Genomic DNA, 17,940 nt, shown 5'->3' on the forward strand with positions numbered 1-17,940 from the left:
TTGGGCCTGCTCCCTTCCTGCTTACTCACTGTCTTGTTTTTGTTTTGGGTTTGCTCGATTGGGCTATCCTCCTGCTTGGTGGGTACCTCATTTAGGTGTAACCTGGACCAGTTGGCTTGCTCATGGAATGCCGCTGTTCTGGAGACCACAAACCTATTATTATTGTCCACAAACCTGAAGCCCTTGGTTCCTGGCTCGTACCCCATAAACCTGAGCCTTCTGGACACCTTATCCCCTTTCTTGCGCAACTGCTTGGGTATGTGTACATCAGCCGTTACACCGAACACATGTAGGTGTGCTATCTGCGGCTTCTTGTTATACATGACCTCGTAGGGTGTTTTGTCTATCACACTGGACCATGTTCTATTTAATGTATAGTTGGAGTAGACCAGGGCTTCAGACCAGAAGTGTTGGCCAATTCCCGCGTCCTCTAGGGCGCACCTGACCATCGTTTGCAGCGTGGAGTTCCGTCGTTCTGCGACCCCGTTCTGAAAGGCGGAAAACGGGGACGACGTAAAGTGAATCACGCCTTTGGACCTGAGCCAATGTGAGAAGTCCTTAGATAGAAACTCAGACCCTCTGTCGGTCATGATCTGTTTGATCTGTTTGTTGTTTTGGATTTCTACTCTTTTATAGAATTCTTTGAATTTTTGGAAGGCCTCATCCTTTTTTCTTAAGGTGTAGACGAAGCCATATCGACTATGGTCATCCACTATGGTGAGGAAGTACCTTTTTTTATAAGTTATGGATGGCCTTAGGGGCCCTACCAGGTCCATGTGTACTAGGTCGAATATTTGGTTGGCGGCGCGTAATGACTTCTTGGGTCTGGGTTTTACTTTTAGTTTTGAACACTTGCACACCGAGCACTCGAGGTAGTTTTCACAGTTTTTTATTATGGCACCCTCGGTACAATTGGCCATTTTTTGTATCACGGGAAAACTGGCGTGTCCAAGCTTGCGATGCAGCAGGTGGGCACAGTTGTCGTGCATTGGTTTGCCTATTGAGGGTCTCCTTTGGGTGTATTTGTTGTGTTGTGTCTCTGGTGTCGTGTTGTCATTGTTATCTACCTCCCTCCCGTCTACCTGTTCACCCTCAGCCCTGCCTTGGTCAGTGTCTTCTGCATTCTCTGAGCTGGTGTTTATGCTGTGGGCGTAATCCTCACAGAAAGTTATGTATGGTAACCCTTGGTCAATGGTTACTCTCCCTATATCCTTCCCGTCCTTGCTAACCTTCACGTTGCCTTTTGAGAATATCATCTCAATCCCTGATTCCCTGCTAAGTTTTACTGCAGCCAGGATGTTGTGGGGTATCTCCGGGACTAGTAGTACCCCCTCTATTTTCCCTACGCCTGGTAAAGTAATTGCCCCTTTGCCTGTTACTCTAACTTGGTTTTGGTCTGCAACTTTGATAGAAAAATCCTCTCTCTTGAATGATGAGAGGAGTTCCTGATTGTATGTGGTGTGGTTGGAGGCTCCTGAGTCCAGGAGCCAAGAGCTGGTGTCTTTGTTTTGGTGTGTGGTGTGTGTGTGCTCCCCTATCCCATATAGGGACCCTGTCCTGCTGTCGCGTGAGCTGTCCCTGTTTCCCTTCCTATCCCTGGGGATGGGTGAGTCTCTACGCCTATACCTATCTTCGGATGTGTGCCTTTCTGTTTGTCTGTACCTATGCTCTGGCCTGCCTCTCTCCCTATAGTTCTTGGGGCAGTCCCTTTTGATGTGTCCCCTCGACCCGCAGATGTAGCACTCGGGCGTGTTGTGTTGTTTCTCTTGGAAGACTACTCTCTTCTCACTCTTGTGTTCTCTGGGAGGGCCGGGGCGGCCCCTCCTCAGATTATCTTCTGCGATGAGCCTGTTGGATAGCCTCTCCACAGACAGCATCCCTAGGCTGACGGTGTCTAAGTGTGTCAGGAAGCTATTCCATGAGTGATCTAAAGAGTTGATTATCACACTCTTCATGATTTGGTCAGAAATAACTTCTCCCCTAAGATGTAGCTCTGCTCTGGTACCGCTTAAGGACACTAGGTGCTCACTCATGGGGGTCCCTGGCTTAAGTCTGGCGGAAAAGAATTCCTTGGAAATTTGTGTGGTGGTGGACACACTCTCACTATAAAACAACCCAAACATTTTCCCTATGATTTCGGATACTGTGAGGTTGTGGCCAATACAGTGGTAAATGGTGGGGGAAATACTGGCAATTAAAAGGTAGAATGCCTTATGGTGCATGCAATCTAGCTCTAAAGTCCATGGTCTCTCAGGGGGGTCATTAATAAAATGAGACATGTTTTCTTTCAGAAATACCACCTGGAGCTGCTGTGACCACTCTAGGATATTGCCCCCATCCATCCTCAACTTGGGAAAGTCAACAGGTAAGTTCCCAGCACTAGTAGTAAAATTACTTACTGCTGGCTGCTGTCCATGGTTCCTTATGTCTCTATAGCAGCAATAGGGCATAGGAACGCTTGCCGGTAATTTAAAAGTCCCGCTTTGTAATTTTTTTCTTTTTTCTTCTTCTAGGCGGAAGAGCGCATGCGCGAAGTCCATTTCAGCTCCGCCGTCGCCGAGGAAGGACCTGTTCATCGCGGCTCCGCTGTGGGGGCCTCTGCCGGTCGGGTAGGCCTCGGCTTCGTACTTGGGGGTCCAGATGTGCTCCTGGGGGCGTCGTCCAGCGGCTGCTTCTCCCGAGTGAAGATCCTGGCGGCGTTGGGGCTCCGGTGACGGCTGTAAGTAGCTGCCCCAATCCATGCGGTCCGGGGTGCGCGGCCTGGGCGATCGGAGGCGCGGTGTCCCTGGGGTGCGAAGGTGGGCTGGCGAATCGCCGCGGGCGTCGGTGGCTCTTGGGTGGGCGCTCCGCTGTCCCTCTCCTCGTCTTCCCTTCTGCTTCGGCCTCTCCGGCTTCTCTTTGGTAATTTTGAGGCCTGGGCCGAAGGCGGCGGCAAGGGTCTTCATGGCCCTATCGACTTGCCGCTCGCTGGGGGTGTACCAGGGGTCGGAGTCAGATTCGGTTCCCTCTCCCTGGTCACTTTCATCATTGTTTATGGCCCGGCATTTTTCGCGCGCCGGCCATTTTGAATTCTGATCGCTGATTGGTTGGGGGTCGGCCATCTTGTCTGACCATGTGGACAAAGATGGCCGCCGTTTCAAATTTAGAGCGGGGCTTTGGGGCTCGGTGGCCGTTGGAAGTGCCCTTTTGGGCGATCCACTCACCGAGTCCAGCTCCTCAAGTTCAGAGTCCGAGCCCTCTTCGCTCCTTGCCACTTCGCGGTCGATTATGAAGCTCCGCAGGTCGGCAAGGAGGTTCTTGTCACTGGCTCGCTCTTTCAGCAGCTGCAGGACGTCGAGTCGCAGCTTCTCTTCCTCTTGGTCGTGGTGGTGGGCCCTTTTTCCTTTTTCGATCTCCCCCCTTTCTTCCGTCGCTGTGGCTTTGGGGGTGGCTGAGGTTCCTGCCTTCCCTGGCGAGTCCGATGGGTTGCTCTCCCGTTGCTTCGGAGGTGTCGCCATTCTGCAGGTAGGTATGGGTCCTTGTTTTGTGGCTTGGGATCTTTGGGCCTTACCAACCATCCTCTGCTACCATTTTGTTACAAGGAATGGTGGATCAGGCCCAATAAAGAGACTTGAGTCATCTGGTAAAATATAACTCTTTTATTTGCAGGTTCATCACATCATCACTTGAATGCATCAGGAACTGGGGTGAGGAGAGGTGTGCCCACCTTTTATACCTGTGGGCGGGGATTCAGGTAAGGAGGGGCCTATGGGAGGAGCTGACCAGGTGGGAGTCTGGGTTAACCCCTGCACTACTGCACTATAGCTGATCCCTGGCACGGGCAGAGCATTTATACCTGACAGAGGACTGTGGGAGTAAAAATTTAAAAGGAGACTTTTAAGTTAAGGGCTTTTACCGATGATTTGATGTTGATTTTTGAAGAATTTTTTAAAGGGGGGATTGAAACAATGGGCAAATTAAAAGAATGTGTACATTAGCAGGTGTTTGTTTGTTTGTTTGTTTTATTAAATTTGTATACCACCCTACTCCCGAAGGACTCAGGGCGGTGAACAGGCACAAGATAAAATACAGAAATACAAAAGTTAAGAACAATTTAAAACCAAATTAAATAATATTGGCCCACGACAATTAAAATCCCAATAAATTTAAAACAAATTAAAATTTAAAATTTAAAATTTAAAAGAAAGGGGAGAAAAAATTAGGCCAGGCCGGTTTGCTGGAATAAGAGGGTCTTAAGAGCACGGCGGAAGGTGCGTAGATCCAGGATCCTCCGTATCTCCGGGGAGAGCTCGTTCCAGATAGTGGGTGTTAAGATTAATAAACATAAGATGAAGATGTTAACAAAAATATCACTGTGACAAATATGAATTGTATGCTATTTCAAAATAACTATGCAAAGACATGGAATGAAATTTAAAAAGATATGTTAAGATTAGAGAAACTACAACTGGCATTGCTGAGGAAAATTTCTATGATTAAGGTGAAAGTCTTGCCTAGAATGTTTTCACTTTGGACAATACTTCTTTTGACAACTGATGAATCATTTAAACAATGGTAAAAAGATATATCTAAATTTGTGTAGCAAGATAAATGTAAGTTGCTACAAGAGGCAAAGGAAGGAGTTGTTCTTCTGGATCTTCTTGAATCCAGGAGATAGCTGATCTATCTCAAGCTGTGAGAGCAGTTTATAATTTTCACTATGTTGAAATACTGAGTAGTTAACTGTTTTTTAATTAGTGTGGGTGCAAGTCTTCTGTCCATCCATAGTTCCCTCATATGTTTCAGATATTGCCTCTCATTAGGTGTACTGTATTAACATTCCATCAATTCCAGGTTCTCTTATCCACTACATGTATGGTTTGTTCCAGTAGCCCATTCATGATAAGATTGTCATGATTCCCCAACAACTGATGCATGCTGTCAGAGTGTTTACAGCACAACTACTATTTTGAGACAGCCCAGGAGCAAAATACAGTACACAGAGGTTTTTCAAACAGTGGTTTATCTACAAGATATATACACATACACACACACACACACACACACACACACACACACACACACACATACACGTTCCAAGCAAAGCCAGGCAAGCAATCATTCTTCTTCAACTCTAACACAGAGAACTCTGCAATGAATACAGGACACAAGGAGTGAGAATACGCCCTCTCCTGGCTGAAATTTATAAACACCTCTTAAAGGGGTAAAAGATTTGTGTGGACCCCTTCAGAATCTTAAAAAAGCTATACCAATGCTTATTCATTCTCATTGCATCAGCCTTACATTTCATCAGCTTTACAGTTGCATCAGCCTTACATTGGCTAGTCAGCATTAAATCATAATTACCCTGACACAGTCCTTGTTAATCTATGTGACATCTGAGCCAATATGATGCTCTTAGTTTGGGTCACACTAATATTTGAGGTAGGCAGGTTAAGCATTAGGTGGTCTTTATCCAAAAAATCCTACAAGTAAAGTTGGTACCAGCTGGAATATGAACCTCAGTCTCCAACATCAAGGGTGGTACTCTAACCACTACATTATTCAACTTTATATAAATACACATACAGAATCACGCCCATGACATTTGGATCTCTATAGATGTGACCAGATTTCAAATGTTTTAGGGAGTTCTATAAATGTAGTAAGTTATTTGCCATATAGATTTAGAAATTAAGTAGAAATTCAATGAAAGTCTTAGAAAGGATTAAAAAAAGTTCTCTAAAGTGTGGAAGAAGCTTTGTTGACCACAAACTCCAGATATAACAGCAACATGGCTTAAAGATATGAGCTTGGGTTATATCAAGATTAGCATGATTTTCACCTTTGTTTGCAATAAAATGTTTCACTCAAAACTACAATAAAAAAAACCTAAGTAATTTGTCATTTGCTTCAAGAAAATGTTCATAATATTGTATTGTTAGTCCTCAGATGAAAAACATTGAAACTCAGGAAAATGGCTGCTAGTTTGACAAGAGAACAATGAAAAATCCTGGAATCTACACATGGTGCTAATTCCAGAAAGAAAGTCCAGTTTGGAAACTCCATTAAATAAAATATTAATATTAATATTATTACAAGACTCTTCATCTGTTTTCAGGATATTAATCAAATTAAATTCTCTTCAACTCCTGACAAGCACATTCCTATTGGTGAGTTTGAAAAGATTTGAAATAAGCAATGAAATAATGAACAATTAAATTCATCTCCACTAGGTGTCAGGCAACCTTCATTGTGCCTCGAACACTGATAATGACCCTTTTGGGCTGGGTATGTCAAAAATTCAGAAAATGCCTAACTTGATTCTGCTGGCATGTCATCCCCAACTCACTGAACAAAAGAGAAACAATTATTTACATATTCATTTATTTGAAAAAATATAGCTTTGTGTTATGTAAAGAAACATCAAATAATTACAAAAATGAATTATGAGTGGAACAAACTCCGGAGGCTGTATGAGAGCACACCTCACTTTTGTGTCGCCTCTGAAAATTGCATGAAAACAGAGTGTGCTTTCGAATAGTTGTTGGTGGATGTTGATGTATCACTCAAAACATGATGCATTGTCTTTGATATGCATGTCACTGCTCTAGGATTTCTTATTAAAGGATTTTTTTATCCTTGATGAACAATTTATGATCTGCTTCTCAAAATATATGTGCAGCAACCCATATGTTCCTTCCTTCCAGACAAATTTTCTGTAGCAGTAAAAACAATGGAAACAATCACGAGAAAAGAAAGCAAAGTTAGCAACAAAGCAACACTGAACTGGAAAAGGACCATCTAAACCAGTGTTTCTTATGGTATAGTCCAAAACCTTTTCATGAGCTCACAAAATCAAAATTATTTGCCAGCCTATGTTGGAAAAAAAAATAGAAAATTAAAATCCCATCAAACAATTCTGAGTGAATGCATCAGCTTTAAATGTATATCTAATTTCAAAAGCATTCAAGCATTCACTCAACCATAAACCCATAAACGAAACCTTTGTCAATCCTGAACTCTGAGAAGAAAATAGCCCAACCCTGAAACATTAAGACTAACATCCCACACCCAGAAGAACATGAAACTGAAAGTCTCAATCCTTTTATTGTTTATCTTTAGCAAATCTTGTTATGTTATGAAGGTTAAAATACTGTAAGGAAATATATAGCATCTCTCCATATTTTTTCACTTTGCAAGTTGTATCCATTGCTTTCTTTGTTCTGGCCCTTTCCTGGCCAGTACCCTTAAACCACTAAATCTTTTATAGATTTTGTTCAAAATTGTGCACATAGACTAGATTATCTGTATTTTGCTCAGAGAAATTCTTTGCATCACCCACTTTGAAAGCTTCATTTTTCTTTTTACCGTACTATGTCTCAGACACCCACAGAAAAATGTTTTCCTTAAAAACACTAAGTAAGCTGAGTTTTAAGGGATGGGCATTCATTTTGCTTTTTTGCCTTAGTATGTGTTGGTGAGTTTCTTCTGCCTATTTATCTATAAAGCATGAATGCTAATTCTGTGGTAATCATTTACCACAGACTGTGAATAAGATCAGAAATTTGAACTAACTTCCCAAAATGTTCAAAAATAAGTGCATTGTTGAATAAACCTATTATGCACATGTCACACTTCTGTGAAAAGCTCTCATATTCCAGCATCAGTCCATACACCTATACAAACAGGTATGAAGAGAGTGCCTGCTAATGGGACTTTCCAAATGCATATGGTCTTTCCATAAAAGCTGGTTAAGTTTGGTTAAAAGGATCGTATTATCCCCACATGATTTGATAAACTGTTGCTTGCTTAAAGTCAGTGTACATTACTTCAAGATAAATGGGATGAAGATGGGATGAAGAATCTGACCCAGTAGAAGGCAGCTTTGATAATGTTGTCATTATCATTATCATCATCATCATCATCATCATGCAACAGTAACAATAAGGAGGAGCCGAGGTGGCGCAGTGGTTAGAGTGCAGTACTGCAGCTACTTCAGCTGACTGCTAGTTTAGCAGATCAGCGGATCAAATCTCACCGGCTCAAGGTTGACTCAGCCTTCCAGCCTTCCGAGGTAGGTAAAATGAGGACCCAGATTGTTGGAGGCAATATGCTATTTAGTATACTGTCTTTGGTGTAAGCTGCCCAGAGTCCTCGGAGAGTGGGCGGCATAGAAATATGACAAATAAATAAATAAATAATAAATAAATAAATAAATTGATTGTTTTTAAAGAATTTTCAGATACAACTACCAGGATGATTAGGGGACTGGAGACAAAAGCATATGAAGAACGATTATAGGAACTAGGCATTGCTAGTCTAGCGAAGAGAAGGACCAGGGAAGACATGATAGCACTGTTCCAATATTTGAGGGGCTGCCACAGAAAGGAAGGGGTCAAGCTATTTTGCAAGGCACCTGAAGGCCAGACAAGGAATAACGGATGGAAATTTTCAAGGAGAGATTCAACCTAGAAATAAGGAGAAATTTTTTGACGGCGAGAACAATCAACCAATGAAACAGCTTGCCTTCGGAAGTTGTGGGAGCTTCATCACTGGAGGCTTTCAAGAAGAGATAGGACTACCATTTGTCAGAAATAGTGTAGGGTCTCCTGCTTGGGCGGGTGTTTGTGTGGACTATATAGCCTACAAGGTCCCTGCCAACTCTGTTAATCTGTAAACTACTTGGGAATTAAAAGAACACAGGAAAACAGAGAACCTAATTTGGAAAGAAAAGAAAAGGGTCACCGTAGGTTTTCCAATTATTTTGTTAACTAGATTTCTCATCTGTGAGAGCCAGCTTGTCAGCTTACTGTCCCTGCCTAATTTTCTAAAACAACAACAACAACAGGGGGAGGTGAATTAAAGCATAAGAACGGGTGCTCAATTACCCCTTCTCCAACTGCCTTTTTCTGGTTGAAACTGCTTTTCTCAAAATGTGCATTTCCCTCCTTATGGTACAGATTAGCTCACTCAAAGAAAAACAGCCAGGAAAGGGGAGAAGAAATTCTGAGGAGGATCATCACCCCCCCCTCCATCTCCGCATTCTGTGCTTTATATTTATTTTTCCCTCCCTCTGTTTCAGAGGAACCTGGCAGTAACATATGGCTGCTGCCATCACGTCTAGCTTGGCCCTTCTATGCTAGCGGCGGCGGCAGCGTGTGCCTTTTCTTAGCTGCTGATTACTTCAAGATGTTAAACTGTTGCTGGGGCCAAAGGAGAGAAGCAGAAACTCAATACATTGCCAAAAGTACAGTTTAGAATAGATAATGAATTAGAATATATACTGCACATTTTTCAAAATTTTTAAAAAAGGAATGTATTGGTTTCCTGTCCTCATTTTTATTTATTTGCTTTTGACATGCACTTTACAAGGCCCTATGTCTTCGATGTTCTTTAATTTTAGGAGAGAAAGATATGTATAGCAGCAACTATAATAAAAGAGTCTTGGAAACCCTAAAATACTAATACATTTATTACTAAATCAAAGATACCTAATCTAATGCTAATCTAGCAAAATTATAGAAAATCTTTCCTGTCAAAAAGTAAACATTTCAGATCCTATGAAAGTTCAGGTCAGATTTAAATTATATGTACCATTAATAAACATATGATCGTGTCTCTCATTTTCTCTCCTCGCCCCTACCATCCCATTCCCCATTTTATGGAAAAATAAACATTGTGGATTGGGTCTTTAATGTGAAAGCTGAGAGAAAGCTTTTAACCATTTACTCCCTGCTGGATTTTCTTTCCTGTTTAATAATTTAGATTTGAAAAACTCAAATCTTTTTCAGGGGGCTTTTTAGAAAGCGGACATAGAGCTCAAGAATTAGATTCAGGACAACATTGATTTGCATAACAAGTCTCACTTGAATTACTTTATAGTTCTCTGGTAAACTTTTTTTTAAGATGGTAGCTAAATTATACATCATTTATAGAGCATTTTTATAGCTTGGTGGAGAGGCACATTTTTTTTATATGTGTTAGATTAGGAAGTATTATTTCCAAACTTATCTGGAGTCTTTCAAAAGGCCATTGCATGAATTCAGTTCTGCTTCTTTTAAATTTCATAAAAGGCATTAAATATTCTGTAGAATTTCACATTAAAGCTCTATAAATTCTAGAGAATTTAAAAAGCCATACAGCTTTTTAGAAAGATAATATTTTAGCAGATGTCAGGTTATGGAGAAATCATTCTCCAGTTATCAGAGGAATTGTAGAGGGAATCTAAAGCCTATTAAATCCCACTGGTGACTTAAATCCCATCATTTTACCTCTAAAACTACAAAAAGAATAATTGATATTCAAGAGTTCTTGAATATCACAACACCATAGACTTTCCTCTGATGCTACCATGCAATGCCTGCACATAAACCTTGCGTAGAGGAAGAGGATTTTTTTAAAAACTTGGGAAATGCAAGTAACATTTCAGGGTTCATTTCTACAACAAGCTCAAGGGTTGTTATAGAAATGAAGATCCGAAGATTAAAGCTTGACAAAGCAGTATCAGTGGGTTGCATTTCACGAAGGGAACCCCGTCTGCAGTCTTCTGCCATCAGAGCCTTCAGAACACCAGGACGCTTATCATCCTTCCCTATCAGTCCCCCTCAGGTAGCTACAATTCTCCAAGTGCGCGCTCCCTCCCTCCCTCCCTCCCTCCCTCTCTCTCCTTCTGAATGCTATTTCTCTATATTGGATCCAATCCCGCTATCCCTATCCAGAATTCCTCCTTCCCCCCCCCCCCGCCCCGTCCTCCTCTATTCGCTCTCAGCCGCAGGGCCTGACCGTCCCACCCCCGCGTAACCCACCTCTCGCCACCAGTACCGAGTTGGAGGCGGGCCTTTCTCCTTGGATCCGCCTCTTCGTGAGTTGCCCGAGAACTTTTGTTTTGGGCCAGCAATCTGGCCGGAGGGAAGTTTTGTGGCGGCAGCTCAGCGCCCGAGGCGACCGCTGGTCGGGGTGATGAGAAAGGGGAGCCCCAGAGCGCCCGGATCGGATTCTGAAAAAGCCTGCCTGGCCGCCATGAAAGGGTCTCGGGGGCTGCCACTGTTACTGCTGCTGCTGCTGCTGTCCTCCGCCGTGGAAGGTAAGGCGTTCCTCCCGTCTGCTTGGCTCCCACGGGCGGGGCGCGAGCAATTCTTTGGTTCCCCTCTTATGGAAGTGGCAATGGGGGTCCCTGGGTCCTCCTCTCCGCACAGGTGGCAGAAAGGCGATCCTGAATATCAAGGGGCGCCCCAAGAGACTTCCCAAAGTTGGGGTGGAGGGCTGACGGGTCGCAATCTGACACCTGCAATTATATAAAGAGAAAAGGCTCCGCAGAGGCTGGTGGTCACAGTATGCAGGGATTTTAAAAACACCCATAATGAATGTCTATGGAAATGCTCACTCATCCAGGTCATGGTTGACTCAAAGGCGCTTTTTTCAAAAGGCAGCTGGACTTTCTTTTTCGTGAGAAGTGAAAGGTCTTCAAGAAAAAGCAAAGTCCAGATGCCTTTTGGAAAATCACCTTTGGGACACCCGTAATGAATGCTGATTTCCATTTCCCACATGCCAAGTATTCCTGACTAGTTTCTAATGCGGAGGCAGACTATGCCAGAACCAGAAAGTGGGTTTTGTCTGAACTCAACGAATTCTCAAATGCTTCCCAATGCCACGGGGGAGCCAAATCCAAATGCAAACCTCAATTGGAGGGGCACAATTGGGGGCGGCGGGGCGGGGGGAGGGAGAGGAGGAATTCTGGATAGAGATAGGCTTCTGGGGATGCACTGGGTGAAGAAAGCTCCCTGCCTGGCACCTCTTTTCCTTCCTTGTTTTGGATGAGGCTCTAATCATCAGGCGGCACTACTTAGCCAGGCGCTGTAGAGTCCAGCGGGCAGCGGGGAACTTGAATCCTCTGTAAAGTTGTAAAGAGGAAGCTGGCATATCTGCAGAGTAAGCCCCTCTGAAGCCTGTCTGGATGGATGACGAGGCTGAAGCTGGTTACTTAATGCTTCTTCCACTTCTTTATTCTAGTAAATGTTCAAAAAAGGCAGCTTAATGAGTAAAGGACAATGGTAGATGGGGCTGTTGAAGAATGCTTTGTTTGTGCCTATTTTGAGTGAGATAAATTTATGCCGCTGTAAGACGAATTCTGTGTTTAGAGAACCATTTGGTCAGGGTGAGATATGTACAAAGATCATTATTTGTATTATATTAAATTACTTGTCATGAAGGGCAGAGTGCCCTAATTAAACAGAGATGATTTAGATTACAGTATTTTTTTTACTAATGTTAGATCTTACACAAATAAATACATTCTATAAACTCTGCTTGCATTGATTTTACTGCTATCTGTTCTTATAAAAATAAAGAACTAGGAATAATGGATGTGTCCCACAGTAATGTGTTAAAAGGTGTACAATGTAGGAACCCAGGTTCTAAATCTCATAAAATTATCTTCTGATCAGTTTTACCAGGTCGTAAAATTATTCTCACAAAACTTTATTCTGCATTTCTTGGATACAAATGTGATGAGATAGAATGATAAAGCATATAGTACCAAACCTGCATTTAATAATGCATGTATGCAAGAAGGCTGAGATCCGGTACTGTTTTTGGCATGAGTATAGGAAATGCATGCCAGCTGGTAATATGACTCATCCCATATCTGAAGAAAAATATGCCAAAGAAAAATATAGCAGCATTAAAAGGGTAATCCACAGTAATCTATTCTGGGGATAGGAGGGAGCTATTCCCAAAAACCAAAGCGAATTGATTCCCTTGGTGAGTGCCTTGAAAAAGTCCTCTGAAATAACTCTCATCAAATCTGGAGTTTGGAAGTGAGGCTGGAACATGTGCTTCTTCAGCCTTTATTTTTACCCCAGAATCATAGTAATGATTTGTTAAAACAAGTCCCTCATGGATTCCTCCCTATAGGCAAAATCCATATTTCGCATGCAGTGAGGTGTCTGCACAAATGGTAGATATGCCAGAGATGCTTTGTCCATTCATGCTCTCTAAAGGCAAAATGCCTGCTAGTTCTCCTCTGAAGACATCTTCAAGCAATCCTATCTCCCGGTAAAGTACAGTGACACAAGCTACATCTTCAGTCACTCCTATTAACCATGCTAGTTAATCTGATTAGAGTGGGGTCCAGGACTATGTGGAGGTTCATAATTTGCCCATGTCTGGTAAAATGTGCTTATTTATTGCTGATATTGTTTCAGAAAAGGAGACCAACTCCCCCCTTTTAATTAAAATATCCCATTTACTCTTTCTAAGAAAAACTTTTCAAGATTTTCTGTCTTATTAATTTCTGTTCCATAAGGAAGGTAAACTATTACTACGGGCAAATCAAGAGCAGTGATAATGCCATTTTATACTGCAATAATAAGGCCACACTTGGAATACTGCATACAGTTCTGGTCACCAGGATACAAAATGAGATGCCGAGACCTTAGAACAGGAGTCCCCAACCCCCAGTCCATGGACTGGCACCAGTCTGTGGGATGCCAGTAACCAGGTCACACAAACAACCAAAGCTCCATATGCGGGATGCAGGCAGCACGCAAAAGCTCGCCCTCTCCGATTTGTGGAAAAACCTCTCTCCACAGAACAAGTCCTTAATGCCCAAAAGGTTGGGGGCCTCTGCTCTAGAAAGTGTGCAGAGAAGAACAACAAAGATGATAAAGGGTTTGGAGCGGTGGTGGGTTTCTACCGGTTTGGCCCAGTTCAGGCGAACCGGTAGCGGCGGTGGCGGGAGGCTCCGCCCACTCGCTCGGACATCATCATGGATGCTCTGCACATGCGCAGAAGGTTCTGTGCATGTGCAGAAGCTAGTGAAGTGAGCGCGCACGCGCACACTCACAATTCCAAAACTGTAGCGAAAGTAAGTGAAACCCACTACTGGTCTGGAGGCTAAATCATATGATGAACAGTTGAGGGTGGGAGGTATGTTTACCTATGAAAGAGAAGAATTAGGGGTGACATGATAACTGTTCTCCAGTATTTGAGGCGCTGCCCAGAGAGAAGAGGGAATGACATTGTCTAAAGCATCAGAGAAAAAAACAAGAAATAATAGGTGGAAGCTTGTTAAAGAGAGATCCAACTTAGAAATAAGGAGAATTTTTCTGACATTAAGAACAATTAATCAGTGGAATAAATAGTCTCCCAGACTTGTGGATGCTTCATCGCTGAAGGTTTTCAAAAATAAACTGGACAACTAATTGACTGAGATGGTATACGGTTTCCTCTTTTGAGAAGGGTGTTGAGACTAGAAGATCTCTGAGGTCCCTTTCAGCCCTATGATTCTATGTTCTATCTTTTAGTTTTGTTAAGTTTCTCCTTCTTTTTTGTCTGCAATTGTAGTGGGGCCGTCAGCAATAATATTAAGGGGAAGTTATGCCAGTTTCATTTTTCTTTAAATCAAAAACAGTCAAAATGCAGTAGTGTTGGAAAGAAGCATTTTAAAATTTGAATAAGGTGATGTGATAAGGGTTCCTCTTCAACTGTCCCATACATTTCACCTTTTTTTAAAAAAAAAAACTCTAAAGCAGCCCCTCCATTTCCAAAAATGAGCTCTCCCAAATCCAGAAGATAGCCTTGCTCCAGAGCAAAATAACTATGGGGATAGGTGAGATTAGTTTTTGTACCATGTAGGCACATATTATTGAATGAGTCACGTGTCATATCTCCAAACAAGATGAGATATTAATTATACACTAGGATTCAACTGAAAATACAGTCAAGTTTCCTTAAAAAATAAGATACATAGGGGACAAATTCTGGGAAAGCAAACATTCAGAAGTTCATGGATTCTTAAGAATAAGTAAGGAAATGCAATTAATGTGAAAAGAAAGGCAAGTGTGGGCGCCTCTTTCTGGCACCTATCTGGCTTCCCTGCATTCTGGCAACATTTAAGGTAGAAATCTGTGACTTTGGAAGGTAGACAAGGGAAAGTGAAGTTAACTTTTTCTATAGATGAAGTATGCAAATATGCAGGGATTAATTAATCACAGTGTTTGTGTTTAAAATAGTGAGTTAATGGTTTCACACATGCACTCCTATAGAAGTCCTATTTTGGGAGCAGGAATGATTTCCAATTTTATGCCTGTTTCTCCTTTGACTTTGTAGGAAGTTGGCAGGGACCGCTGGAAATCACAATCACATGACCATCGTAGCATGGCAATGCTGCAGTGGCCACCACTTTGCCAATACAACTGGTGTGAGGAGCCTTAAAATTTCAATTACACAGGAGTGAATGGTCCTGGATTTTATCAGCATTCTTTAAAATAGTAGATTAAGGTCCTTGATTCAAAAATTATTGTGTTGTCTTGCACAGTTTGGAATAATTAAAGGTTACAAACAGATAAGCAGGCAGGAGAGTTTTAGTACTATATAGATTATCAGCATCTTGAACTGAATCTGCAAGCAAACTGGCAACCAGTGTAGCTCACAGAGCAGAGGTGTGATGTGTGCTGATCTGTGTGCTCACATGCTGTGCATGTGATAAGTATGTATAAATGCATTGCAATCTACAGCCCATTTGTGAAAAAAAATGTTAATAAATGTTTCAGAAGCTCTTGGGTGTGTGTCTGTCTGTCTGTATATGTGGGTAATACATTTTCTAAAATGAAATTAAATAAATAAATAAATCTCTAGCAAAGTAGAGCAGTTGGGAGAGGACCTTTTCCTCCATATCCCAATAGGATATTAATCAGAGACAACCATGGATTAATAAAGGCCTTCACACAAACACTTCCCCACAAAGAACCCTAGGTGTTTAGTAATAATTTTTCACATCAGAAAATAATCAAGGAAAGCAATACAGAAAAAAAAGGAATATTTACAAAACTATTGTAAAAGAATGTTTATAAAGAGTTGTTGTAAAAGGTATTGCTAAGAAACTAGCACACAAATACAGATGATGAAGACAATAAGAAGCTTTGAAGATAACATGGAGGACAATGTTTTTGAAAGTGAACATGAAACAAAATATAGTGATAAAACTATACCTCTTAATTTACAGGTCTTGCTATTGGAAAACAAGAAGCAAAGGAATTTGGCTTGACAACATCTACCAAGTCATATTCACCTGAGATGGACTCAGTAGGTGTACAACCAGTAGCCCAGTCCTTTCTGGCCTGGTTAAACTATACTTCTCCAGTCAGTACATTGTCACCTCCTATGGATTCCAGGCTTGTGAAGATCAATACAGTCACCTCATCAGGAGATCATGCAAGTCATCTTCTCCAGTCAATTAAGTTTAATCCTACAATAGGAACTATACTAAGCGCTGAACATATGGATATCAAATTTAATTGCTCGATCAACGTTCCCAAGTCACTGGTCAACCAAGACTTCCCACCTATTACCTTGTGGAAGAATGGGAAGGAAATTCTTGATGTTGGCAGCCACTATTACCAGTTTGATGATAATGAATTAACCACTATGAAAGCTGCTTTCAGGTAATCAATTTTATTCCATTTAATTTTAATTTTTAAACTTTTCTGGAGTTAAATAATTATGGAATGTTAGAACCCTAAGATTACAGATGATTTTCCCATTTATATTTGGAAGGCACATCAGATTTAAGAAATCTAATTTTAGGACTATTATAAAAGAGTCAAATATGAAACAAAATGGGGACAGTGAGTGAATTGATTTCATTCTTTCCTTATCCTGAATTGTGGAACATTTATTTCACTGAACATCCTTGAAGAGATTCAGAAACTACAATGCAGCAGCAAGTGTTCTCTTGCTAAAATATTTATGTACTTTATGAGATGAATGTAGTCACTGCATTTGCAAAGAAAAGATTATCTAGAAATGTATTTAGAGAGCTTCTAGCCAAACATAGCATCCATTACTTTGAGTTTGGATTGTGTGAGTAGATGTCCTCCTTGTAATGGCATGTGGGAATGACCTTAAGAGATAGGAAGAAGAGATAGGAAGAAGAGCCCTAGCCTAAACAATGGTCTGATAAACAAAATATGGGCCTGAAGGAGGAGGGTGGCAAAAATGTCTCAGAAGGAACCTTCCCTAGTTTTTCGGAGCATAAAAGTGAGGGATTGGAGAGGTACTTTCAGACTTGCAATATTCTCTTAATGTAACCTTACAATAAGGATAGAGCTAGTGGTCTTAGGTGTGCTTCTTATCTGGACTATTTCAGAAGGCTAACAATCCACCTTTATTACCCATACATCTTTCCCCTCTCTATATATACTAAGCAAAATGAAATTTCAGCCCATGGGATTCATAGAGTAACAAGTCCATCCCAATCCATGAACTTGTTACTCTAGCTGTCTAGCCTAGGAGGCTTTCTGAGGACCACATCTTTAAAACTCTATCTTGCTCGTGCTCCTTCAGCACAGCTCATGAGAGCTGCATAGTCCATTTTGGGACTATGAAGAATGAGGATACACCCCAGTATTTCCAGTACTTGGAAACATTTTTAAGTGCTGAGAATGCTCTTTTTAAAAAGTCCTAGAGTTATTTCCCTTGTGGATTGCCTTCCTACGATATTTATTTTTAATGAACCTTAAAATACTGCAGCATTTATTTCAGTATGAACAAGGAATACTAGAGTCTTGACTAAGTCACAGAGTGAACACTGATGGCCTTATAAGTCTTTTTTTTCTCCCTTTTCTTCTATAGTATACCTAATGCTCAGCATTCTGATAAAGGATCTTATAGCTGCAAATTGACAATTGAGAATGAGGAAATTGAATCAGATCCTATTTTGGTTTTGTTGGAAGGTAAGTTTAGATCAGGAATAAGTACTTGTTGGCTAAAGCGGGTGATTTTGCAAAACAATCTGACAGTGATAATTCCTAGAGAACCAGAGATACAGGAGAAATGGATTAAAACAGGGAAATTATTTATAAAATAAGTAAGGAGGTGAATGAGGTTCTGCTCATCATGCTAACTCACTGAAGATATTCTCTTTCTTTCCCTCTCTCTCCCTCTCTCCCCTCCCTCTCT

General features: G+C 41.5%; 1 protein-coding gene across 1 annotated transcript in view; it reads left to right on the forward strand.

The window, feature by feature from the left end:
- The first annotated feature begins 10,902 nt into the window (after positions 1–10,902).
- MERTK (MER proto-oncogene, tyrosine kinase) overlaps positions 10,903–17,940 on the forward strand; it is a 65,416-nt gene continuing 58,378 nt past the window's right edge. The window contains exons 1-3 of the mRNA XM_070948103.1: positions 10,903–11,065; positions 15,986–16,424; positions 17,614–17,714. Of these exons, the coding sequence (XP_070804204.1) occupies positions 10,942–11,065; positions 15,986–16,424; positions 17,614–17,714 (664 nt within the window). The 5' untranslated portion in view covers positions 10,903–10,941. The remainder of the gene's footprint in view (positions 11,066–15,985; positions 16,425–17,613; positions 17,715–17,940) is intronic.

This window comes from Pituophis catenifer, unplaced genomic scaffold (genome assembly GCF_029215685.1).
Source record: "Pituophis catenifer annectens isolate HBS135680 unplaced genomic scaffold, rPitCat1.0.hap2 SCAF_1, whole genome shotgun sequence".
In the NCBI taxonomy this organism is placed as follows: domain Eukaryota; kingdom Metazoa; phylum Chordata; class Lepidosauria; order Squamata; family Colubridae; genus Pituophis; species Pituophis catenifer.